The sequence below is a fragment of the Notolepis coatsorum genome (assembly GCF_963971535.1).
Source record: "Notolepis coatsorum genome assembly, chromosome: 17".
Classification (NCBI taxonomy): Eukaryota; Metazoa; Chordata; class Actinopteri; order Aulopiformes; family Paralepididae; genus Notolepis; species Notolepis coatsorum.
Genome location: NC_140181.1, coordinates 109,173,562 through 109,200,798, shown reverse-complemented (window position 1 = coordinate 109,200,798; position 27,237 = coordinate 109,173,562). Strand labels below are relative to the sequence as shown.

Sequence of the window (27,237 nt, the reverse complement as noted above, 5' to 3'; positions counted from 1 at the left end):
TTTTATTAAGACATATTTTTATATGGGTCGGGACACATTAAAAAAGCAGCACAATGAACACCTCTGTCCGACATAGTCTTAAATAACAAACGGCATTGCTTCGCTTCTTTGTCGACATGTCTGCTGCATTGTTTTCAACACAGATAATCTCCACGTGCTTGTTGTAGAGAGGTGGAGTCGAGGCGCCGCTTACTTTTATTTCATTGGAATGGAGGCGGGAAGGCGCCGCTTACTTTCGTTTCATTGGAATGGAGACGCAAGATTTTGAAGGCAAAAAAAATAAAAAAATATTATTATATATATTTTTTTTAAACGTTGATATTTTTTTTAATGTTCGAAGCTTGTGCCATCGAACGTCGTTCGAAGTATTTAAGACAGCCCTAAACACTAGTGTGTTGTCAGTTGCAATGTGACAGCTCTGTTTACACATCATTCCTATTCCCTTTTAATTGTACATATATCATTTTTGTTTTGATTGTATTGTTCCGCTTTTGCTTTGGCAATGTAAACTCATGTTTTCTCATTGAATTGAGTGTGTGTGTAGTCTGTGTATGCAGAGTGTGAAATAAATGGGTCATGCTGCCTGCATGCCCAACGTGAGAAGTTAGTCTCGTCATTCTTGTAATTGCTACACTACACCGTTACAATGATATATAAAATATCATATTATATTATATACCCATTCAATATGCACATGACAGAAAATATTATATGCCATATAATATGTTCTGTCATGTGCATATTGAATGGGTATTAGTAATACTATTAATACTAGCCGAGAGTAGGTCAGATTTTGGCTGGTAGCTCTCGGCTAGGTGGTAAATAAAAAAGTAGATCTTGGTTCAAAAAAGGTTGGGCACCCCTGCACTACATCATCTGACCCTTGAGTAATATTACCATGACATCATTATAAGCTACTTGTTTATCTAAGCTTGCTTTTTTGTAGTTTGAGTGCAGTATAGAGTGGTGTACAATATGCTCTGAACAGAGACATCTTCACTACATCTGTGCACATAGTAAACTAACTGAGAGAACATATACTTCACTACATCTGTACACATAGTAAACTAACTGAGAGAACAGAGACATCTGTACACATACTAAACTAACTGAGAGAACAGAGACATCTTCACTACATCTGTACACATACTGTACTAAACTAACTGAGAGAATAAGGACATCAGTATTTCCCCCAACATATAGTATCTTCCCCAACATATAGTATTTTCCCCAACATAGATATAGTATTTTCCCCAACACAGATATAGTATTTTGCTGGCTTGTTAGTGTTCTTGCTTCAATGATGTGGACATTGGCTGTATATATTTTTACTGTCCAGAGTCCTCGGAGGAGGATGAGGAGGAGGAAGAAGACGATGAGAGCAATGAAGACTGGAGCTCACATAGTGGACTTGCAGCAGAGGAAGAGAAGGGAGGGGGGGTGAACTCAGAGGATGAAAGGGGTAAAGAAGAGGAAGATGAGGCAGAAAGTGAAAAAGAGGAAGGTGAGAATGATGTGGGATGGGAATACATTCTTCTTCTTATTTTTTATTTTTTTTATATTTTTGAATTATCTTTTTCCCCCTTCTTTTTCAGTAATTTTTTCTCCCATCCCAATGTTAGTCGTTATGCCAATTCCCAATCCCCTTCCTGGTCGTTGCACACTACCCCTTACCGTCGGTCCGGGAGGGCGGAGACTATCACATGCTTCCTCCGACACATGTGTACCCAGCCCACCGCTTCTTTTCACCTGGCAGCGCGGACTCTCACTGGGAGAGTGTAACATGTGGAAGGTCACTCTACCTCTCCCAGATCCTTCCCTTGCCCTGCAGGCGCCCCGACCGAACTGTAGGAGTCGCTGTTTACAACGACTAGGACCCACCCTCGCCGGGTTTCCCACCCGCTAACACTGCCAATTGTGTTAGTATGGACGGTCGGCCAACCCGGAAGCACCACAGCTGGATTCAATCCCACTGTCTCTGTGGTGGTAGACAGACGCTTAGTCCACTGCGCTACATTTGAATCTTGGATAGTTATTCAAGCTTTTAAATATTTAGTTTCAAAAGTGTGGCATTATGACTGTTCTCTGTTTCAGAAAAGGACACAGACTGGTTTGTAATCCAAGGTTATGAGGAGCTTGGAATGAAAAGTGGAGCTAAACTACAGACAAGACTCTTGGAAATCCCGCTCAAGAGATTGTCAGCGGTAAGATGGGGGGGGGGGAGATTACATTGGGTGTTTTGCATAATCCATTTGCAGATTTTATATACGGGTCATTGACGGATAAGACTTTTGAATAGGCCAATTTTAAAATTCAAAAAATAAGGATATATATTTGGCCATTTTCAAACATTTGGAATGTAGTGTATACATGCATTTATGCAAAAAAAACAAATTAAGAGATGTTAGTATTTTTAAAGTTGAATTAAAAGTAATTTGGGGCGACCGGAATTTTTCTCAATGTATATATTTCCTTAACATTACTAATATATATATTTTTTTAACCTTCTCCAACTTGTGTGAGTTGCAGTGATCTCCTGGTTGTTCCCCATCTAGGTTATCTATGAGATCTAGGAGAATCAGGTCAGAGGAGAGGCCTTTCGCTGATCAGTACATAGAACTACCCTACATGTCTGATCAGTACATAGAATGTCTGTGGTCAGTACATAGAACTATCCTACATGTCTGATCAGTACATAGAACTATCCTACATGTCTGATCAGTACATAGAACTATCCTACATGTCTGTGATCAGTACATAGAACTATCCTACATGTCTGTGATCAGTACATAGAACTATCCTACATGTCTGTGATCAGTACATAGAACTATCCTACATGTCTGATCAGTACATAGAACTATCCTACATGTATGTGGTCAGTACATAGAACTATCCTACATGTCTGATCAGTACATAGAACTATCCTACATATCTGATCAGTACATAGAACTATCCTACATGTCTGTGGTCACTACATAGAACTATACTACATGTCTGTGATCAGTACATAGAACTATCCTACATGTCTGATCAGTACATAGAACTATCCTACATGTATGTGATCAGTACATAGAACTATCCTACATGTCTGTGATCAGTACATAGAACTATCCTACATGTCTGGGATCAGTACACTTTTTCACACCTTAACGACGCAAAGTTATCTGCTCTTGGTAAGTCATATTGTAACATACATGTCCCATATCCAATGTGTTGTTTGCTTAAACCTTGACTAAAACTTCCCAGTTTGTGATTGTTCTGTTCTGTTAGAACAATCATATTTCATGTTGCTAGGTTTGGAGAGCTAGGAGGCTACCTTAGAAGAGACTCAGAGTTCAGTGTAAAAGTGAGAGTAAGAGAGACTAAAGTAAACACGCTCTAGCCTAAAGCTAACATTTCCTTTTCCCCCATCGCAAACCGTTATTTCAATTTGTTAGGAAGTGGAGGCTTCCCTCATTTAGATTAGATTAGCTGTCATTATACAGCACAAGTACAGTACAACAAAAAAGTTTGGCAGATCTAGGTTATTTTCGGTACATAATGAACCATGACATGAAGGTATCTTTTTCTCTTCACCTGCTGTAATTTAGCCTTCCGTTTTTTGGCAAATAATCCACTGCATCCACCATGATGGATTTGTGATCTTTGTGTCAATGTCTATAGAAAACCCTAATGGATTGTCCAGATGTCCACACGCTTCCCATCACCCGTGACAATAAGGATGGTCTGCTGGACATGGACAAGCTTGCCAGAGGTGATCATTTTACCACTTCATTTACATTCTTTAAAGTAATTTTGTTCTTAATTTATATCATTCCTAAACACCTCATGGCCAGTTATTCAAGCTTTTAAATATTTAGTTTCAAAAGTGTGGCATTATGACTGTTCTCTGTTTCAGAAAAGGACACAGACTGGTTTGTAATCCAAGGTTATGAGGAGCTTGGAATGAAAAGTGGAGCTAAACTACAGACGAGACTCTTGGAAATCCCACTCAAGAGATTGTCAGCGGTAAGATGGGGGGGGGGGGAGATTACATTGGGTGTTTTGCATAATCCATTTGCAGATTTTATATACGGGTCATTGACGGATAAGACTTTTGAATAGGCCAATTTTAAAATACAAAAAATAAGGATATATATTTGGCCATTTTTCAAACATTTGGAATGTAGTGTATACTAGTGGTCTGCAAGGGCCTTGAAATAAAGCCCGAGCCCTTGAACTTCAGGCCCTGCCCGAAAATAAGCCCGACTGTAAATAATATTTTAAGCCCTAGCCCGCGTGAAAACCCGAAAAAATTTATTATTATTATTATTATTATTATTATTATTATTATTAAAATATAATTTTTTTTGTATTTGTTTTAAATATTCGAAACACGGTTTTATATGAACGTAATAAATAAACAAAACTAAGAAGCATTTACATAGCCTGTTTCGCAATGCCGTCTCTCCCAGTGCTCGCTTATATAGACTGACTCACACTGTCACACATCAGCCTCGTAAAACGTATTGAAGGCTATATATAGAATCTTCTTTGACACACGCACACACACACACACACGACACACAATAGCCTACTCAGTCAAACAAACAAACAGAAAACAGAAATCAGATTTCGAGCAGAGCAACGTAATGAAAATCACAACAAAACAAGTAGCAGTCGCGACCCAGCAAATAGTAAACCTCACTCACCAGACGTCAGCAATGCGTTGAACACCGTTAACAAAACCGGCTACATACATCCCAAGAACAAATTAAAACGTTCGCCAACTGGCTATATTCCAACACAACCAATCGAGTTGAACTTGTCCCCTGAGTTCTCTCTGCGCGCTGCAGTAATTACATCCAAATGTTTCTCTGGCGCAAAAGAGAAAGCGAATCTTAAAACGAAGGTTATCATATAACCCTAGTTATATGAAAAAAAAAAAAAAAAACGTAATAATAAAAATAAAAAAACGCCGGTGCCCGGGCCCGGCCGAGCCCGAATTATTTATTAAAAAAAAAGCCCTACCCAGCCCGAACCCGCCGGGCCGGGCCGGGCCCCGTCGGGCCTGGGCAAGGTTGCAGTGCACTAGTGTATACATTGCCCCACAATGGTGGAATGAACTACCCACCCCAGTTAGGACAGCCGAAACACGTCCAATCTTTCGCCGTCGACTAAAGACTCACTTCTTCAACCATTATCTGAATTAAAAAAATAAAAATAAAAAAAAAAATCTAACCCTAACTAACCATACTGTCATGCACTTGTCCTAATAAACTAACCTACACTGTAGCACTCAACACTTTGATGAACATTGTTACTCAGCTGATAGAGTTGTGCTCTTCCTGATGGCTTGTCGTACAGAACTTGTAAGTCGCTTTGGATAAAAGCGTCAGCTAAATGACTAAATGTAAATGTAAATGTACATGCATTTATGCAAAAAAATACAAATTAAGATTTAATTAATTTTAGTGTTTTTAAATTCATTATCAACCGTAGGTTGCCGGCTCTATTTGTCTATAGAGAAAGTCCCCTTCTTTGCAGGGCTATAACTTTTTAAATTCTATTGCTACATTGCCATTATTAGGGCCCATTCAAAGTCCTATATGTATTGTTCATTGTGTAGCAACGTTAAACTTTTTCATTCACATATTCATAGTAAAGTATGGTCTAATGTATAAGTATGTTTTCATCTCTTTCTGCAGCTTTCTCCAGAACGTGATCTATAGCCCCAAATACATTATATTGATGATGCAATACAGTTTTATGGCAATCAGCGCGATATAAAAAATTCCAACTAGACGTACTTCTAGAAGTTACTACACGTCATCTGATGTTGACCGGATGGGCGAGGGGGCGTTTATAATTCCGTGGGCAGCGTTATACCAATCATCTAATGTGGGTCAAATGTTGATAATAGCAGTTAGTATCGAAGACGGTAACTTTACACGCTAAAACTCACCCCAGTCTCCGCGCGCCGTTGGCCGATCATCGTAGAGTCGAAATTTTATCATTATGGGATGTAGATTTACCCGGTCCATCTCCAGCTTGTATAATGGTATATACGTCCAAATCATGTTGTTTATCGAGTTATTGGCAATCGATCGCTGTGTATTGTGACGAGCTAGAATGCCGGGACCTATAGCGAGTGCCCGGAAGTAATACGGCCGTCCAGCACAACCTCTACGGCACTTCCTGTTAAGCGATTGCGCCGATCGGCCACCAGATGGCGCTCCTGAACTGCCAGAGAGCTCAGTGGGTCCTCCTGGTGGATCTCAGGCCAGCGGAGGGGAAATATGAATCCGGTCCCAGATTTTTGAAATATTGATATCAAAGACGCTGTAAAGCGTCTTCGGCAACTTGAGCATGGCCGGGAATGACGTGTTTAAGCGTTTCCTGGCAGCCAAAGTGTTAAAGTTGAATTAAAAGTAATTTGGGGCGACCGGAATTTTTCTCAAAATGTATATATTTCCTTAACATTACTAATATATATATTTTTTTAACCTTCTCTTTTCTCCAATTTTTCTCTGTTTTTCTCCCCATCCCAATTTAGTCGTTGTGCCAATTCCCCCCCTCCCCTACCTGGTTGTTGTACGCATGTTCTCCTACGAGTCGGTACAAGGGCGTCCCGAAGCCGATCGCATGCTTCCTCCGATACGTGCGGCGACTGCCAGTGACGTCTTTTCACTTGGCAGCGAGGACTCTTATTGGTGAAGTGTAACGCGTGGGAGGGCACACTATCTCCACCAAGTCCTGCCCCCGCTGAGCAAGCGCTGAGACCTGACCTGTAGGCGTCGCTGTCTACAGCGCCAGATTCCCACCGTTCACCCAATCCGTTCAGCGGTTCTCGAGTTACATGCCGATATGTGAGGTGTGCGCCGAAGTACACAGTGTTGTAAAAATACAACACCGACTCCCGGGGCTCTAGCGCCGTCAATCATTTGGCACAGTAGGTTACAAGCTTCGTCAGGAACATTCAAATATCACAAATGTTTATTTTCTATTTTTCTCCCATCCTAATTTCGTATCGTCCAATTCAACCCTCCCCTGTCTCGAACGCTGTTTCTTGCCTCCCACAAGCCGGCTGCAATGTGGACTAAGTCATACATAGCACGAGTCCCCTCCGATACTCGAGGTAACAGCAGTCGCATCTTTTCACCTGCACGGCGCGATCTTTCAGCGTCAGGGGTCTGCGCTTTGGAGGGGCGCCGCCCCCATCGCTTCCTGATTCTACTGCGCAGGCGCACCAACCGACCTGTAGGAGTCGCTGTCCACAACGCCCGATCCCCACCCATGAGTTTCCCACCCCCTAATACTGCCAATGTGTATTAGTACGGACGACCAGCTAAACTGAAAGCAATGTGGAGCGCTGGGCTCAAACAGGCGAACCCAGCGTCTCCAGCATTCGTGGTGAGCGCCTTGCCCACTGCACCACCTAGCCGCCCGAGTACCTCCCTTCTCTATCCTTTTTCTCTTATCAGTTCAAAATTGAGAGTTTGAAATCAGGGTTGCCACTCCTCTCTTCCTATTATTCTTGCAAGAACTAAAAAATTTATTTCGATATCCAAACTTTTTCAACTTTTCATGCTCTATTTTTGACATGCGTGTTTCTTGTAGGAAGATCACTTGTGTCTTCTCTCTTTTGATTTTCGTCATAATTCTACTTCTCTTAACTGGGTTACTAAGACCATTGCCGTTTAAAGACGCCATTTTCAAGTTATGGTTTCCCGACATTCCTTTTCCAGTTCTTGCATACATTAGCGGCTTCCCTTACCATACATTTTCTCCCGACATTAAACATATAACATTTGGCACATATAGTGACCTCCAAAACGAGGGGGGAACACCCACTCCTCTTCGGTATTTATCCCGTGGGTAAGTGCGAGGGAGAGGGCCCTTCCCTAAGGGTGTGAGACAAGGTGACCAACTGAAACCCCTCCATCCCTTAAATCCAACGTTAACAACTAAAGAAAACCTACGCTAATAAAAAATACCTCGCTCCTCCCGGGCGCTTATTTGAACATTACCACGGCCATCATGACCGGTCCGAAGGATTCTACTCATTGTTATTTACGACGTATGTATTCGCTGAGCTTCTCTCTCGCCCTTAGTGCTGCTACTCGACCCCTCTGCCTGCCTGGTGTTGGTGCCGGTGTCTGGTCCCGCTTTCCTCGTCTCCGCGTTCCCTCTCCTCCATCTCTCTCCTTTTCCCCTTCCATTTCTTCCACCGTGATGCCTCACCTCTTCAGCTCGCTGTGCGCCTCGGTTGCGCTCGTGTAGGTCTTGACTCTGGTGTCCCAGTGGATCCTCATGCTGTAGTGTGGAGTCTGGAAGCAGATTTCTTTTATCTTTAGTGCTTTTTTTATACAGTTTCCCTTCGTTTCTTCGTGACTTCAGGTGCATAGTCATGGTCGAAATAGATTGTCTTGTTGCCCATTTGTATCTTTCCCTTCCATGCTTCTCTCAACACCAGCTCCTTGGTCAGGTATTCCTGGAAGATAACGATAATGTGTCTCGGCGTGGCGCCTTCTGGCGGTCTCGTGGCCTGTGCACGGTGGGCCTCTTGCAGCTTGAATTCTATGTCCGATGGGAGCGATAACTTGTTTTTGAGAAACTGTTAGATAAACTTTGGAACCGAGTCCCTCTCTTTTCCCTCTTCCATCCCGAATATGCGGATGTTGTTCTTCCTCGCCCTGGATTCCAGGTCAACTAACCCAGGGGTTCCCAAACTTTTCAGGCCGCGACCCCCAAATAACGGTGTCAGAGAGCCGCGACCCCCACTATTATAGGAGGTAAAAAAAAAATAAGTATAATAAAAAAAAAATTATAAATGGAAATGTATGGTTGAAAAATGCAAACGTTCAAATGCACACACACTAATAAGCATTGAAGGCTTTTAACCAGGGCCGGACTGGGGAAATCATTCAGGCCAGGAAATATAGTGCAAAATATAGCCCCAGTCAGGCCACTTTTTAAGCAGGGGATCTGGGGGTCCCCCACCAGGAATTTTTTGTTACAAAAACTTCATTTCCTGCATTCTGGTGCAGGAATTTTTTTATTTGTACCCTTTAAATGCCAGTGTTTGTGATGGCATCACAAATTATTGTTAAAAAACAGGCTAGCATATGTATGATTAGCAAGAACAAGAATTTTGATGGATTTTCAGTTTTTTTGTAATGTCAGATTGAAAAAATACAATCTTTTATTCAACTTCAGCCCTGATCATAAAACCACATATTCATTTTAATTCTAACCCTTTAAATGCCAGTGTGTGTGATGGCATATATTTGCAATATATCAAATCCAAAGTAGATTTGTCTGGGGGAGATTATTACAGGCTAGCATGTGTCAATGATTAGCAACAACAGTTTTTTGTAAGGGTCCCGCCTCCACCAATCACATGCGGCTCCCTTTGTGTGTGTGTGTGAGAGCAAGAGCGAGAGAGAGATAGTTCTCCAACTTGTGTGAGTTGCAGTGATCTCCTGGTTGTTCCCCATCTAGGTTATCAAACTATTGCGCTGCCGCAACTAGAAACACTGGCCTGGCCGCGTGTAGCTTTTTTACAACGCATTCCGCGTTTCCGGCGCTCTGATTGGCCAGGTCATGTGACATGTGCACCCAATAGCGTGTTTGCCCATTTCCGTGTGTCGAAATAGCCTGCAAACTACCTGCTGTTCTATCGCCATGCTCTAAGACAAACTCTAACCTTAACCAACTTCGAAAGAGTGCCTAAGCTTAACCGGCGAAAGAACTTGCCGTCACGTTCTAAGACAAACTCTAACCTTAACCAACTTCGAAGAGTGCCTAAGCTTAACCAGTGTAGAAACTTGCCGTCCCACGATTGGCGCTCATGTCACATGACCTGGCCAATCAGAGCGCAAAACGGGAACCCGGAAACGCGGATGCGTTGTAAAAAGGCTTCAAGCGGCCTGGCCTGCTTCTAAGTTATATGGTCGTACTGGCGAATCGCGTCTCGCTCTTTCGCCATATCGAGATATACCTCATCTCCAGTACCTATTGTACTACATGAACGAAAACAAAGCACCCGTGCACTTGACCAGGCCCGCCCCAGTGACCTCCTATAAGTCACCAGGTGTGGTCATACTCGCCCTTCCTCTTTTCGTTTTCCATCATGGACGTGCTTTGCATCCCATGTAACTAGCTGTGATGAAATGCAGAGGGAATTTGAACAATGTTGGTTTTCGCCGGAGATTTGCCAGCCCCTGGAATCTTCTCGGCATGTTCCAACGGCGCGTCCGGCCTGTCCTGGGGTTTCCTCGTCTTTTAGAATAGAATAGATCTTTATTTGTCATTGTTGGTACAACGAAAATTTGTTAGGAACATCACCACTGGCATACAACATAAGATATAGCATGTGCAAAATAATAATGTCAATAATAATAGTAATATAGTAATAAAGTATCAATGTCCCAATGTTCTCAATATATAACATACCATCATTGTCCCAAGTGCATTTAGTGCTAGTGCAGATTAATAAATATAAATATTTTGACAGCAGATCGAGGGACGTCACGCGATGTTTAGCTATCGGGCTAACTCGTGTCCAGGTAAGATCTGCGCCACTAGGCATAACAAGGCTGGCGTTGGTGATGCTGCTCGAGTTGTCCCGGGAGACAACCGAGTTGTGTATTGGCGCAAGGGGCAGGATATCTGGGTAAACGTTGTTGTTTTCCCGGTTATCCTGGAGCGCGCGGCTAACGCTATGCTATGCTGGGTTACTGTTTCTGTTTTTGATTCCCCGCTGAGGGCTGTCTTTCTAAAAGGTCTTCCCTCTTAACCATTCATGACTGTCAATCGGTGGCTACTGTTGGGAGTATTAACAGGGGCTTGTTTACCTTTTTCATGGGTGAATGGGCTGAGGCCTAGGGCTGGTGTGCTTTTTGTGAATATTATGAATGGTATGCGGGACTGGTGTTTCTCTGGTCCGCATCTCCTTAACGTTGTGTGTATGGGCTAGCCCATTCTACAGTGGTGTTTTAGTTCATTTATTCATTAACCCCTTCATGGGTGTATTGTGTATTCAAATAACGCACCGGACTGCGAACTAACGTTTTACCGTTTATTTTACCTGCTCCACCAGTGCACAACACACACATCATCTCCTGTTACCACACCGCTTTACGGTATATTCTAGCAGTGTCGCAACATTACCGTGCCATCTTAAAGGGCCCGGTGAACACTGTTGTGATTCACATACACAACATATTCCCCCCCCCCCCCACAGGGAACCCCGAAGAACATCCCCATACAGTTTAATTCATATTTAATTCATACTAATAGTCCCTGCAATCTACCTAGGTGAACCGGGTAGACTGCCAGTCACCGACATAGTCTTGTAGATTATTCTGCCACGCAACAGACTATGCTCTGACTAAAACGGTTAATGAATAAATAATCTGTAACATAAATAGTCTATCTCTCAAGTAACATAGTCTCTCAAGTAGGCAGGTCTATTCCGGACGCGGACTGGACGCGCGTCCCGGTGAACCTGGGGCCCGACTGGCAATGGCAATGGTGAGCCCCGCTGGGCGCGGTCTGGAGAGGCCTCCAGGTGAACCTGGGGCTCGGCTGGCAAAACCCAGTCCTCAATGTCCAGCTCTAGAGCAGCTTGTGGTCCCGGTGGGGACGACGAATCCGGACCCAGTCTCCTTCTGTGAAGGAAGGCGCTTTCACCCTCCGCCTCCTGTCGAACCGCTGCTTCATTCGACGCTGAGCATCTGCGACCCTGGTGCCATGCAGGGTATCACTGCCGGCACGATGCTTGCCGGGACCCTCAGCCGATCCAGGGGAAGCTGCAACTCGCGTCCCATCATCAGGAGGCCTGGGGAACTGCCCGTAGTTGTGTGCGGCGTCGCCCTGTAGTGAAGCAGAGTGCGGAGTAAAGCGGCTGAGAACGGCAGACCCTCCGTCAGGTGCGCTCTGATCCCGTTCTTCAATGTCTGATTAAACCTCTCCACCCCCCCCCGTTTGCCTCCGGGTGGTAGAAAGCTGTACGGACGTGGTTAATCCCCCTGGCCTCCGTGACCACACGGGTAGTCACAGACCCCGAGGCGGCCACCTCTGGCCACTTGGAATGGAGGTCATAGGCAACCAGGAGGAAACGCTGGTGGTGTGGGACACCATGGAGCTCCCCACAGATGTCCAGCTGGATGTGCTTCCAAGGTGCGGGTGCCCATGGCAAAGGCTGCAGAGGCGCTGGGGTCGGCGGCCCCGTCTTACCGCTGAGAAGGCAGGCTGAGCAGTCCCTCACATTGTCTCTATATCCCGGTCAATGCCCGGCCACCACACCAGATCCCTGCAGCGCTGCTTCACCCTCACGATGCCCAGGTGCCCCTTGTGCGCCATGGTCAGTATGCGTGCTCTGAGGTCACTGGGGATGATTGTGCGAAGCCCCCGAGCCACACAAACACTGCTCCAGCAGGACAGCTCATCCTTGATCTGATGAAAAGGCGCCAGCACCTCCGGGACCTTCACGGGCCACCCCCCCCTGATGTAGGTGCGGAGCTGGGCGAGCGTGGACTCCCCCTCCGATGCAAGCTGAAGGTCCTCCAGGGAGACTGTGGCCTGGAGCGGGCCTTGAAGCTGAAGGACAAGCTCCGGTTCCATTGGATCCGGGCACGTTTTGGGTGCCGGGCCGGGGGTGGCACGGGAGAGCAGGTCAGCCACTACATTCTCCCTGCCGGGAGTAAACACTGTGGTAAAGTTATATGGCTGGAGCCTCTCAGACCAGCGGTGAATCCTCAATGGCTTGTGGCCCGACCCGGATGTAGCGAGCAGGGCGGTAAGAGCCTGGTGGTCCGTCCGCAGCGTAAAATGTCGTCCGTACACGTACATGTGCCACCGATCACACGCCCAGACACAGGCCAGAGCCTCGCGCTCCCCCACCGAGTACTTCTGTTCCGCTGGGGAGAGAGCCCGGGAGGCAAACGCCACTGGGCGCTCCACGCCCCGCTGGACCAGAGACAGCGCAGCACCGATCGCCGTATTGGACGCATCACAGGTGACAAACGTCGGGCTCGCCAGATCGAAGAACGCGAGCACCGGTGGTGAGGTGAGCTGCGTTTTAAGTTGGCGAACAGCGACAGAGCAGGCTGGGGTCCACTCCCAGACCGCGTCCTGTTTCAGGAGCCTCCGAAGCGGGGTGGTGGTTGTGGAGTATTGGGGAAGGAAGCGAAGGTAGTAGGCTGTCATCCCCAGAAACGACGAGAGCTGCGCTGGGCAGGACGGCTCAGGCAGGCGCAGCACGGCCTCCACGTTAGACTGGAGCGGGCTGAGGCCATCAGCAGACAGGCGGAACCCCACAAACTCGATGACTGGGACAGAGAAGGTGCACTTGTCCCCATTCAGCGTGAGGTTGTGACTGGAAAGGACATCCAGCACCCTCGCCAGGCGCTCGTCGTGGATTGCTGATGTTGCACCATGGACCACTATGTCATCCAAAAAAACGACCACGCCCGGGATGCCGGCGAAGATGGTGGCCATTCTTTTTTGAAAACAGCTGGGGGCCGAGCTGAGACCAAAAGGCATGCGGGTATACCTAAACACTCCGACATGCGTCACGAAAGCCGTAAGGTAGCGACTGTCAGGATGCAGTGGAACCTGCAGGTAGCCCTGGCGAAGGTCCAGTTTGGTGAAAACTGAGGAGCCGTAAAACTGTGCCGCCAGTTCCTCCACTGTGGGCAATGGGTACTTATCCGGAATCACCGCTTTGTTCACCTGCCTGAGGTCGACGCATGGACGCAGTCCCCCTAATTTTCTTTCGACTATCACCAGGTTGGAAACCCACGGTGAAGCGTCGACGCGCTCGATGATGCCCGGATCCAAAAGCTTCTGCAGCTCGGCGGTGACATCGTCGCATAGGGCGAGGGCCAGGCGGCGCAGCGGCTGGATCACCGAACGCACCTCCGGGATGAGGAGAGGCTGGTGGTGAAACGCAGTGAGGCAGCCCAACCCACTAAACAGAGCAGGCCAGCGCTGGTGCCAGGGCGAACCCACAGACAGAATGTCAGCCCCTGTATTGTCCACCAGGGAGAACCCGAGCCCACAAAACAAATCGTAGCCCATGAGGTTGGCTCCCTGATGAGACACTTGGAAAGTGAATGAGGGAAGGGCCTTGGTCCCGTAGCACACGGTGAAGGTGATTGTGCCTGCCATTCCTATCTTAGAGTGTCCATACCCATACAGGTCCTCTGCGTTGGCGGTGAGCGTCCGGCGCGGGAAGAGTCGTCGAACCGTGGAAATGTTCAAAAGTGACTTGGAGGCCCCCGTATCCAACAGGAGTGGGAGAACCACCCTGTCCAGTTCCACCGTGCACCATTTAAATGCACGAGAGGTGGCGTCCACTGAATGGATGGTTGTCTGCGTAGGTGGACGTGGCGAGCGTGGCGGCGTGCCATCAGCGCCGGGAGCAGAGCGGCAGACTCAGGCAAAATGGTTCTGCCTGCCACAGTGTTGACACCTCTGTCCCCTGCTGTTGTCACGGTCGTACCCCGGCGTGCAGCGAAATGTACCTCCAGGCTGTCCTCCGGGAAAACCGGTTCGGGAAACTCCCCGGACGGCGCCACTGTTTGAGTCAACATCAGAGGTTTGGGGAAAACATTACTGGAGGGTGCTAGCTGTGATGCCAAACCTGCTGCTGACTCGAGATGGAAAGCAATATTAACAGCCTTTGTCAATGTCAATTCATCTTAATAGCTTATCTCTGAGCTTTGGGTTGTTAGTGACACAGTCCGCATAATTCTGTGCAGCTCCGAGTGTCCTAAAGATCCGTTGTCCCTCGGTTCCTAGGTTGTGAATGAGCAGGGCTCTCTTCCGAGCAGCATTAGTCTCGGCGAGCCCGACGGCTACTATGAACGTATTAAACGCTTCCAGCCAGTGAATCCACGGAACCGGTGGCTCGCCAGGCAGGGCGAGGAACGGAGAAAGAGGTGAAAGTAGGGAATCCATAATCCCATCCTCGTTGCCAATATTGTGTATTCAAATAACGCACCGGACTGCGAAGTAACGTTTTACCGTTTATTTTACCTGCTCCACCAGTGCACAACACACACACATCATCTCCGGTTACTAAGGCTGAGCCCGAACCCTGTTTTTAGGGTTCGAACGTTCGCCAGGGTTTATCGAACGAACGTTCGAACGTTCGTTTTAAAAAAAATTTTAATAAACATTTTTTTTAATACATTTTTTTTTCATTTTTTTAAATAATTTTTTTTTTTTTTATTGTATTATAGATCCTACGGAGGGCGGCATTGCATAGTCTATTGGTGAAAAACATGTTCTTTACAGTGGTGGCTGTTCATGTAAACATGTAATTAAACAAAGCACTCAGAAGAAAATAAACAAGCTACTGCATCAAAAGTTACTACTTATGATAAACAATAGCCCTTGCAGTCACGTAAGGGGCTAGATAAACAAAGGCATTCGTTTTGTGGCATTAACGTTATATAGTTAGTGTTACACGTTCAATAACAGGTATTCACTCTTGGTCGACGGGGAGCCGGGAGGAGAGGCGCACGCCTCGGCTCCTCAACAGACCCGTCGGACGGGCTCCCAACACGCCTGCCGCCCGTCCACCCTACCACCGTTCCGAGGTAGACGGTGGACTGGTCTGTTGAGGAGCCGAGGCGTGTGCCTGCTGTTGTTTCCAACGCAACCACCTCCCGCCATGAAGCTCGCGCTCCGTGGCCGAAAAAGGCTGGTATTCCTTAATGATCCTTCTGCAGGTTCACCTACGGAAACCTTGTTACCGATTACTTCCTCGGCGGGGAGCTAACTACGGTTCCCCGGTAGCTACGGTAAGTCTGTTGACGCTTCTCGCAAGCAGATCAATGGCGGCATTGCCTGAAGTAAAAAACTAATAAACGCTTGCCGATTGGTGGTAACAGCAGAGGCGGGTGCAAGCGGTGTGTGACGTAATTGGCAGAATCGCCTGTCAATCAAAATAGAGCTCTGGTTGAGAAATAGTATCCCGCTGTCGAGCGCCTCGCATTCACATCACCTCAACCCCGTGCGCATCCTTTATTTTTTTTCACCGAACGTTCGAACCTATTAATTAAAGTCTGAATGTCAGCGTAATGAATCTCGACATCGAAACATCGCGCGAGGTTTTTGACATTATTAGCTTTGACCTAGCCGCAAGCTATAACCGCAGGGAGGGCTAGGATGCTGTCAACGCTTGTTTACAGACATCTTGGTTGGATTAGTCTCCCTTGAGGGGGTGAGAAGTTAAAAAAAAAATTCCCTCCTCAGAGCTCCCCTCTCCGCAGAGGATCTTTGGTCTTCCGCTGGAGCGCGGGCGGTATTTGACCTAGGCCCCACACCGCCTCACGCCGCGCAGCCAGAGGTGAGAGCACGGCCTCGCCAGCGGCTGTGGCGATGCCCTCGACCAGCGGCCATGTTTCCCCCGCCTGAGGTACCCTGGGCTCAATGTCAACAGGTGTCCACAAGGCCGACAGCCTTGGCGGCCGAGGGATCGGCTACATTGGATGAGCACGCCCTAAAAAAAGTCGCCGTCCGGCTGTGTGCAGCCCGCTCTCCGGTCACTCCCTTCCCCAACACCAGCGGAAAAGGGGCTCTGATTTGTTTCCTTTGGCTGCGGGCCGCGTGTCTTCAATGATGCGCAGGCGGCCCCACGTTCGCTTCTCATGGGGACAGGGGCTGACACCCAGTTGATGGCTGAGACTGGGTCTGTCCGTGAGAATGTTGTGCTGTCAAGCGGCTCCCACACCATAAGCTGTGTTTGGTTGAGCCTGGTGTTACGTCTGTCAACTACAAGTGTTGTCAGCATGGGGGCTCGAGACCTTTTTGAGGCAAACGGTGCGGGCTTCCCCGACCTCGCCTTCGCCAGGCCGGGTGTCACGTTGGTGCCTCCCACTCCCGCAAGATCGGCAGTGGTCTGGCAGGCACGCGTGATTTGGGTGGTAGTAATATCACTGCAGGGCCACGGTGTGTAGGAACCCATGGGGGCCTCACACCTTGCATGTCCAGCTGCAGAACAACTCTTCAGCATGTGCTGGAGGGGTGTTCAGTGGGGGAGCTTTTGTCACCTAGTATGATGTCAGCTTCCCCCGTATCAAACCGGCCCTTTCTGTCGGGGTCCCCCCTTGGGTGCGATTGCCTCGTGGGTAGTGTCAGGGTCTGATGTCCCGACTCCACGGAACGTTCTGCTCACACGGTTAGCGGATCCAGGGTTGACTACGCACAGCGGGTGGGACCGGGCCGCCTATCTACAGTTCCTAGCGGACCAGCGCCAAATGGCGGCGGGTGCGTTTGAGTATCATCACATATGGCTACAGCAGTACCATATGTCGAGGTGGATGGAGAGAACGCTGAGGCGGGGACTTGTATTTACACAAGTTTTAACTTTTGGCGTTCTCTGCACAGTGGTGGGCTCTCCACATCCCCGGCAGGGTGAATGTGGGTACAGGTGTGATGTCGCGGGGCGGTCCTCACCCTGAGGTCTGGGACCGATGCCGTGGCCGTTTGGGATTCTTTCCCCCCATACATCTGATAGGTCAGTTTACATTTACATTTAGTCATTTAGCTGACGCTTTTATCCAAAGCGACTTACAAGTTCTGTACGACAAGCCATCAGGAAGGGCACAACTATCGGCTGACCAACAATGATCATCAAAGTGTTGAGTGCTACAGTGTAGGTTAGTTTATTAGGACAAGTGCATGACAGTACGGTTAGTTATGGTTCGATATTTCTTTAAATTCTTTTTAAATAAATATTTTTTTTTAAATTCAGATAATGGTTGAAGTGCGTCTTTAGTCGACGGCGAAAGATTGGACGTGTTTCGGCTGTCCTAACTGGGGTGGGTAGTTCATTCCACCATTGTGGGGCAAGGACTGAGAATAGGCGGCTTCTCTTTGATGACCCTCCTGGAGCTTGGATAGGAGTAGGTCTGAGGCGGCCAGAAGATGCAGAGTGTAGAGGTCTTGAGGGTGTGTAGTTGGAGACCATTGACTGGAGGTAGGCGGGAGCGGTTCCCTTTGCCGCACGGTATGCTAGGTCGAGGGCCTTGAAGCGGATTCGTGCAGCAATGGGGAGCCAGTGCAGGTCCCTAAGAAGTGGGGAGACATGGGCCGACTTTGGTAGGTTTGAGATCAGGCGGGCCGCTGCGTTCTGAATGAGTTGAAGAGGCTTAGTGGCAGTGGCCGGGAGGCCAGCGAGCAGTGCGTTGCAGTAGTCGAGGCGGGAGATGACTGGATTGTTGATTGGACGAGGAGTTGGGTGGCTTCTTTTGTCAGGAAGGGGCGGATCCTTCTGACGTTGCTCAGGAGGAATCGGCAGGTTCTGGTTGTCGCTGCGATGTGAGCAGAGAAGTTCAACTGGTCGTTGAGGACAACACCAAGGTTCTTGGCGGTCGGGGACGCGGTCACTAGGGATGGGTACCTTTCACATTTGAACCGATACCGGTACCGGTACCGGTACCTGTGAATCGATACCGGTACCCAACGGTACCCTTTTTCGGTACTTTAAAAAAAAAATAAAAAAATTTTTTTTTTATTATTTTTTTTTTTACTTTTTTCTTTTCATGTCAACGTTCACACGCACAATATATGCTTACCTAGGATTTGACTTGATTCAACAACAAAGCAGTCGGAGCAATGACAAGCCGAAAACTGTCGAAATTTAATTGACCTACCTCAGTCGAAAAAAATAATCCAAACTTCAAATAACTACAATTTCGACAGTTTTCGGCTTGTCATTGCTCCGACTGCTTTGTTGTTGAATCAAGTCAAATCCTAGGTAAGCATATATTGTGCGTGTGAACGTTGACATGAAAAGAAAAAAGTAAAAAAAAAAAAACCACTTGATTCGATACTCGGTAGTACCGACGTGTTTCGGTTCGGTACCTCAAAAGTACCGAATTCGGTACCCATCCCTAGCGGTCACAGCTGCATTCTCGACTGTGATGGAAAGTTCGGTCAGGGGGGAGGATTTGGCCGGCAGGTGGAGCAATTCTGTTTTGCTTAGGTTCAGTTTGAGGTGGTTGGTCGTCATCCAGGCGGAGATGTCGGACAGACAGGCCGAGATCCGCTCAGAGACGTGGATATCTGAGGGAGGGAAGGAGAGGAAGAGTTGAGTATCGTCGGCATAACAATGGTAGGAGAAGCCATGAGACGTGATAATGTTACCCAGTGATTTAGTGTACACAGTGGCTGAAAGGCTCAGGAAACGGGGATTGATACCAGCCAATTCAGGGGAAGGGATGATAATGTGGCCTTGATGTCGGAGACCTGATTGGGAATTTGTCCAGGAACGTCGGGGAACCAGACGCACTGGGTTCTTTAACGACCAAATTCAGTCGGGACCCCGGTTTAACGTCTCATCTGAAGAATGGCACTCTCAGCTGTACGGTGTCCCTATCACCATAACAGGGGCATTGTTATTGTTATTGAGTCCTCCCTGCTGGACAACAACACAACCAGAGTACAAAGTGCTCCCTGCTGGACAACAACATCACCAGGTCCACAGGACAGGGAGCTCCCTGCTGGACAACAACACCACCAGGTCCAGAGGACAGAGAGCTCCCTGCTGGACAACAACACCACCACCAGGTCCAGAGGACAGAGTCCAACACCACTTTCCCACAACGGCCTTGACTGGGCTTGAAGCAGTGATCTTCCATGAGTCTGGAGCTCTAACCATGTAGCCACGCTGCTGGATGACTATGGTTTGGAATGAGTATTCTTGTTACAGGCCAGTAATATGGACCCCCCCCCCCCCCTGCGTTGCCTGTTGCATGTCCACGTGGAGGTGAAAGGGCACTGTTGTCTGATAGTTGGAGGGCGAGACCTGTGGAGAGAGATGTTTCATGCATTTCATTAGTCCAGACAATGTCTTTGGGTTGATTTATCAGCGTGCAGGTGAGTTTTGAGAGAAACTTTGTGGTCTTGTTTGACCAGGTGGAGAGAGTTAGAGAGTCTGTTTGACACTGTGGTCTTGGTTGACCAGGTGGAGAGAGTTAGAGAGTCTGTTTGACACTGTGGTCTTGGTTGACCAGATGGAGAGGAGTTAGATTCTGTTTGACACTGTGGTCTTGGTTGACCAGATGGAGAGAGTTAGAGAGTCTGTTTGACACTGAGGACTTGGTTGACCAGGTGGAGAGAGTTAGAGAGTCTGTTTGACACTGAGGACTTGGTTGACCAGGTGAAGAGAGTTAGAGAGTCTGTTTGACACTGTGGTCTTGGTTGACCAGATGGAGAGGAGTTAGATTCTGTTTGACACTGTGGTCTTGGTTGACCAGGTGGAGAGAGTTAGAGTCTGTTTGACACTGAGGTCTTGGTTGACCAGGTGGAGAGAGTTAGAGTCTGTTTGACACTGTTGGGATGATTCTTGACACAATAAGCAGGTCATGGTGCTTCTGGAAGGAAGGTGGTCAGACACCGTGGTATAAGCGTATATACTGGGCTACTTCCTAATTTTTTATAAAAACAAATATGTACTGATTGAAAAATGCACTAATCATCTACTGTATGGAACCAGCTGTTAGAGGCCAGAATAGAATGACTGGAACTATAGCATCATAATTAGTGTAGACAAATCGCCAGTTTCCTGTGATGTCTGGCTTCAGCATTAGAATAAAAAATCAAGATTTGTTTATTCTTGTGTACTTATTATTTAAAAAAAAAAACTAAATACTGTTCCTCTCAGCCCAGAGCAGTGCAACAAGAAAGGATAAAATAGAAACTAAAATGTATCTGCATATGAAATATTCAATCTAAAAAGATAATTAAGCGATACAAAAAACATATAATACACCCAATCAATGAACAAATAAAAACATATAAGTCAACATAGTAGGAGCAGAGAGGATGGTCAATGGGCTCTGTTAATGAGTCTGATGGCTTGTAGGAGAAAACCTCAGCCGGTTGGCTCTGGCTGTGTGGCTGCGGTAGCGCTTTCCAGACCACATCAGCTGGAACAGTCCATGGTTGGGGTGATTGAAGTCCTTGATGATTTTTCTGGCTTTTTTGACGCACCGTCTCTCATAGTTATCCTGTATGGAGGGAAGCTCACATCCACGGATTTTTTGGGCTGTCCTCACGACTCTGCTCAGCGCTTTGAGGTTGAGGTCGGTGCAGCTCCCCCTCCAGGCGGTGATTTACACCGTCAGGACGCTCTCTGTTGTTCCACTGTAGAACACTTTCAGGATCTTGGGTGTCATGCCGAACTTCTTCAGCCTCCTGAGGTGGTAGAGGCGTTGTTGGGCCTTCTTTACCACATGATTTGTGTAAACGTCCCAGGTGAGTTTGTCGGTGATGTGAACACGAGGAACTTAAAACTGCTGACTCTCTCCACTGCAGCCCTGTCGATGGTAATGGGTCCAGCTTCTCTCCCTTTCTCCTGTAGTCTATGACCAGCTCTTTGGTCTTGTCCACGTTGAGAGAGAGGTTGTTCTCCTGGCACCAATTTGCCAGGTTGTCAACCTCCCTGTTTTGTCTGTAGGCATATTGGTATCCAGGCTGAGCAGTAGGTTGCTGTTGAGCAGTGTCTTGATGTGCTTCTCAAAGCATTTGCTCAGTATAAGATAAGATAAGATATTCCTTTATTAATCCCCTCCTTTATTAATCCCTAGCGACACACACATACAGCTCAACGTCTCATTAATAATAACAACATCACAATCATTACATTTTTACAGTAACAACGGCACAGCATAAATTCAACAGACATGTACATTTGTTGACACATGTCATCTACAGAAAGCCTGAGACGCCATATGCGATAGTCAGGCTGCAACAACACTAAGTAGTACATGAAAACAAAGTGTCGTCGCGCCAGATGGCAGGAGGGAGGGAGGGGCGGGATCGGGGGAGGCTGGGGGATAGGACTTGGGTAATGAAACAGTCTTAGGGCCCCCCCTCCAGCGTGCGTACTAGTAGGCTGCCGTCATAGGCGCCAGGCGTACACGCGGGAGGGGGGATTGGGTAGAGAATGGGGGTGGAGGGAGGGGGGACGGGGGCCTCATCAATCTTATCTCCCCCAGACAGGCGAGAGCAACTGGGCGCCAGTCGTTGAGGCTTGTTACCTTGCTCTAATTTGGTACTGGCACAATGTGGGCTGATTTGAAGCAGGAGGGGAAACCAGTGATTCCTCCGTGTTTTCCTCAATGTTATTGTCCGATGAGTCACGGAACATTTCCCACTCTGCATGATCAAAACAGTCTCGTAGTGCCTCATCCGATTGGTCAGACCAGATCTGTACTTCTTAACACTTTCGGGGCCATCCAAGTGTATATATAAGTTATTGGGCGCCAACGGGTAACATGCATATATACGTTTTTAGATTGTTTTCCTTTTTTTTCGATTTTAATATCCTATTCAATATCAGGGACCTGAATGGTGCCTGTAAAAGGCATACTGGGACTCCGAAGGTGCAGTACCGGCCAGATCCTGCTAGTAGGCAGTATCGAGAGTGCAGTATCCCCTGTTCCAGACCGGGTGCTACACTCAAATGTCTCCGGGCTCTCTTTTCTAGTAATGGGGAACCTAGGGCTTCACCCGATCCCATTGAATCGTTTTCGGGACCCCCGATCCATATGCTGTGGTGGGTTATGTCGTGGACCAAATGGACATACGATCTACCAGATGGCGATCAAATAATTGGAATATTCTTTTTGGAATACCACCGACCACAGGACAATTTGACGTAAATTTCAGCTTGATCATGCATAGTTTTCATACCCATCCCCCTGATCGGCGAGTGTTGTGGTAATAACGAATGCCGTTATTGGCAATCAATTAATCAGAAACGCCCTCCCCCTTTCATGCATTCATGATTAAACATAATACCTATCATATGCATTTGATTTTTAAATAGTAGCGTGTGTAGGGACGCAACTCTAATGGCTTTAGTATAATACACGTTGCAAGCTATAACCAGCCTCCCAGGAATTAGCCCGGATCATTCCGAAATTATACAAATTTTCACCACGGTATAAAACAGGAACGTATGGATGAAAAATGTATTTATTTTTTGCATCTTGAACAGAAGATAGTTACTGTCAAATGACCATGGTATTGCATCCATAGCTATAATATAAAATATAGATTTAGCTCTACAAACAACGTGATGCACAGTGAAACTATGTAATGAAAACCTGGCCGTGCTTAAACAGGATGGGGAATTCCAATGGCCCCGAATGAGTTAACGGTGGGCGGTGCTTGCTTCAGTTTCTGCCTATAGGCAGGTAGAAGCAGGATGGAAGAATGGTCTGACGGAGGAGGGGCTTGTATGATTTCCTGAATGGGCTGTAACGATGATCCAGGATGTTATTTCCCTGTGTTTTCACATCGATGTGCTGAAAGTATTTAGGTAATACTTCACACAGAGATGCTTGGTTGAAATGTCCAGAAAGAATAAATAACGCACATCCTCCGTTCCTTGGTGCTGAGCCAAATTGTAAAAACAGTAGTACATGAAACAAAGTGGGGCTCGCAACTCACTTTTGATGCTCCAAGGTGTTTTAATTGTGACGAAAAATAGCAGATACAATGTTTCGACTCTTCCGGTCTTTTTCAAGTATGAACACAACAGAAAATTGCATCTTTTTTATACAGGAAATCAAATGAATAAATTAGCTATCAGCCCCACCTGGTGATCAGGGGCGGTACCAAGACTTGCATGATTTTCTTATACATTTTAGACATGATTTAGTAACAATTTATCTTTTACATTTGAAATTTTTTAGAGAAATATATATATATTAAACACAGTATTAGACATGATTTATTGCATCTATAGACAGCAGTGTGTAAAGTACTTTCTTTTGGACCCGGTCCAGGTCCTAGCCACTGAAAACAAAAAGGAAAAAACAAAGTAACCCAGAATGAAGTCGATTGTCTCCCTCTATTGGTTTATTTACAAATAAGGCCTAATGTCAAAGTCCTCATTGAGTCCTGTTGGTGCCATAGTTTTGAGGTGCATTTCTACCAAAGGTAGCCGCATTTCTGGCAGACGCTCTCTGATTGGCCGACGTCAGTTTCTACACTGGTTAAGCTTAGGCAATCTTCGAAGTTGGTTAAAGGGGAACTATCTTATAAACGGCCTTTTTCAGTGTTTAGCATTGTTTCATAGCTATGTGGACTTATGTTAATATGATCTATGTCTCTAATTCTCATATTGGCGCATTCTTCCAATTCTCCTCTCACAATATTCACCCTCACTGAACTGAGTCATCTGAACATGTGATGATTTGTGATGTCAGAGAGACTCAGCTGCATGATAATGTGGCAGATGCCACCAGGCCACACAGTGGTTTAGGAGCCCAGCCTCAAAACGGCTCGAGATCTTGAGGTAGAAAAATGCTGTTTTTGAGGACTTGATTAGAAATACAAAACAATGAATTAAAAAAAATTATAATTACAGAGGTGTTCCACTGTTCCATAAACTCACAGGAATTGTGTAAAAGTGCCCAAATAGTGAAAGAAATAGTCAAATAGTTCCCCTTTAAGGTTAGGCAAGTTCTTTCGACGGTTAAGCTTAGGCACTCTTTCGAAGTTGGTTAAGGTTAGAGTTTGTCTTAGAGCATGGCGATAGAACGCCAGGTAGTTTGCAGGCTGTTTGACGTGGAAATGGGCAAAGACACAGCTCGTCACGCTATTGGGCGCACATGTCACATGCCCAGAAACGTCTGCCAGAAATGCGGTTACCTTTGGTATAGACGCTTTTGAGGTAATGGATCCACCATACTTCTCTCCTCAGTAGGAGATTATCTATATCTCCCCCTCGTCTTGGAAGATGCACTTTCTCTATTCCAAGGTATCTTAATGATGAGACATTGTGGTGTGCCTTTTTGAAATGTAAAGCTACTGGGCTTTTTTCATCCCCATTCCGTATCGTACTCCTGTGTTCAGCAATACGTGTTTTTAAAGCATGTGTTGTCTTACCGACATTATGCTTTACCACATGGGCACTTGAGAATATAGATTACATTGGTCGTTTTACATGTTATTTTGCCTCTTATTTTGATCTCTTTCCCAGGTGATGGGTGATCGAAAAAAGTGCACTTTTCTGTAAAGTGACACTGAGCACACGAACCACAACGTCGGTTTCCATCTGGCAGGTCATCTAAAAAAGTGTGGTTTTTTTAAGAGGCAGGTCTGATTTGACCACAATGTCTCTGATGTTATGTGCTCTCCTGTAGACTAGTCTAGGGAGGATCTGAAAAGATGTATCCAATGTTGGATCAGAACTGAGAAGATGCCAATTTTTTTTTATAGTTTGCTTAAAAAGGTTGCCTAGAGGTGAGTATTGTGTAACACACTGTAGGTTGTGCAGAGGTAGTTTTGTTTCTTGTAGATTGTAAGCAATCTTCTTGGGTTTTATGGCCTACTTTCAAATCTGCTTTTTCTACAATGTCCTGTGTGTACCCTCTGGTTTTAAACATAGTTTTTAAAGTATCTGTCTGTTCCTAAAAAAAACTCATCTGTACTACAGATCCTGTAGAACTGGCTGATGGGTAAACTGTTCTTTAAATATATATAATTTTTTTATCTCCAACCACGATGAAAGCAGCCTCTGGGTGTTTACCTTCTTTGCTGCTGATTGTTCTGGCGTGGAGTCTCCTCGCCCAGCCATGTCTCCGTCAAACATATGATTTTGCAGTCCCTCGTTTCTTGTTGGAATGATATCCTTGCTCTTAGCTCGCACAGTTTATTATCCAGAGAGTGTACATTGACAAGCAGAATGCTGGGAGGCGGGGGGCTATTGTCTCACCAGGAGGCCGGCTCTGCATCCCCGCTTTCTGCGTCTCTTTGACCTTGGCAGCACTGCGTTGAACGGGTCTGCTGCAGTTCGTATGAACAAAGGATCTTTGTGTAAAAACTCCAGTTTTGGAGTGATCGACTCGTCAAATCTTGTATGTCCAGTAGTGCCTCTCTTGTCATATCTATAAATGCTGGTCACCTTTTGTGTAAAAACATTACTAAAAAACAACATAATAACTAAGAGTTGCTAGGTCTATGAGGAGCGCACACCACATCTTACTTACTGTCCAATGGAGAATGAACAGTCACCTCATGCTATGTGTCCAGTGGAGAATGAACAGTCACCTCATGCTATCTGTCCAGTGGAGAATGAACCTCTGTAATTTCACTGTAAGGCACGGTTCCTCAGGTCTTAAAGTGCAACCTCCACGTTGTATTTTTGTTCAATAAACAATGTGGACTAGGCCAACAGTGACTTTCATGAAGAATTGTAAAAAAAAGTATTGAAATTGACCCAGTTTTAGCGTTTTTATCAAAACATTTTGTCTGCCCAACACAATCAACATGCACTTGCATATTTTAATCAATGGTTTATAACGCGCACGTGTAATGTCGTCACAACAGGTATTGGTCACCAGGGGTATCACCAGGGGGCGCTGAGAGTCACACAGCTAGTGGCAGGCAGAGAGCCTTGCTACCATAGATATATGCTTGCTACTACTAGCCGAATGGAAATGTATCTGTTTCACCTCACTATTGCTCCGTGATTATAGCCATCCATCCATCTCTAAAGCTAACCACGTTACCATATTTGTAATAATGTAAATCATTGTGTCGTTGTACACATTGTGTTTATAACGTTAGTAGATAACATAGCTTAGCTTGGTAGCTATTGTGCTAACAACATATCCCGACATCCGGCTCGCTGGCCGGCATGAACGGCCGACCCAAAATGGTTCTCTCCTCTCTGTACACCCCGACCCGACCCCACGGGTGCCCTGCCGGGGGGCCCATGGACGCGACGGCGGCGGCAGCCGCAGGGCGCCCGAGCCCGCAAAGGCTAGTGTTACACGATAGCTATGAGCTAACTAGCGCTGCGGGCTCCGGCGCCCTGCGGCCGCCGCTGTTGTCGAGTCCACAAGCTTCACTCGGTGCATCAGTCACGAAAGGGGCTATGATGAGCTTGGCAAGCCAGAGTAAAACACAGTTTTCATTCAATCAATCAATAACAACATTAACCAGACTCTCGTTGTGTCTATTATGCTAACGCTAACGTTACCTCATTGTGTCTATTCTACACAGATAGCCTCTCGTGTCTATCTGCTAACGTTAGCATTAGGCTAACTAACGTTACGTCCCTAACCCCCAACAACAAGCGTAACTAATCAGCGATCTTTTTGTCAGACTAAACTCTCCGCTCGGTGGCAAATTGTGTTGATGTCGGTTTTGTTTCATCAATAAATGAGGCAGAATACACAGTGACTGTATCCTTTTTTATTGCACTCGTTTCTTGCT

The 27,237-nt window shown here is 46.5% G+C and overlaps 1 protein-coding gene across 1 annotated transcript in view; it reads left to right on the top strand.

The window, feature by feature from the left end:
- Positions 1-1,471: 1,471 nt before the first annotated feature.
- Positions 1,472-27,237, top strand: part of LOC311243429 (uncharacterized protein) — a gene marked incomplete at its 3' end in the record, with an annotated part of 33,176 nt that continues 7,410 nt past the window's right edge. Inside the window, exons 1-4 of the mRNA XM_084332660.1 lie at positions 1,472-1,504; positions 2,095-2,204; positions 3,664-3,754; positions 3,899-4,008. Coding sequence (XP_084188786.1) covers positions 2,142-2,204; positions 3,664-3,754; positions 3,899-4,008 — 264 coding nt within the window. The 5' untranslated portion in view covers positions 1,472-1,504; positions 2,095-2,141. The remainder of the gene's footprint in view (positions 1,505-2,094; positions 2,205-3,663; positions 3,755-3,898; positions 4,009-27,237) is intronic.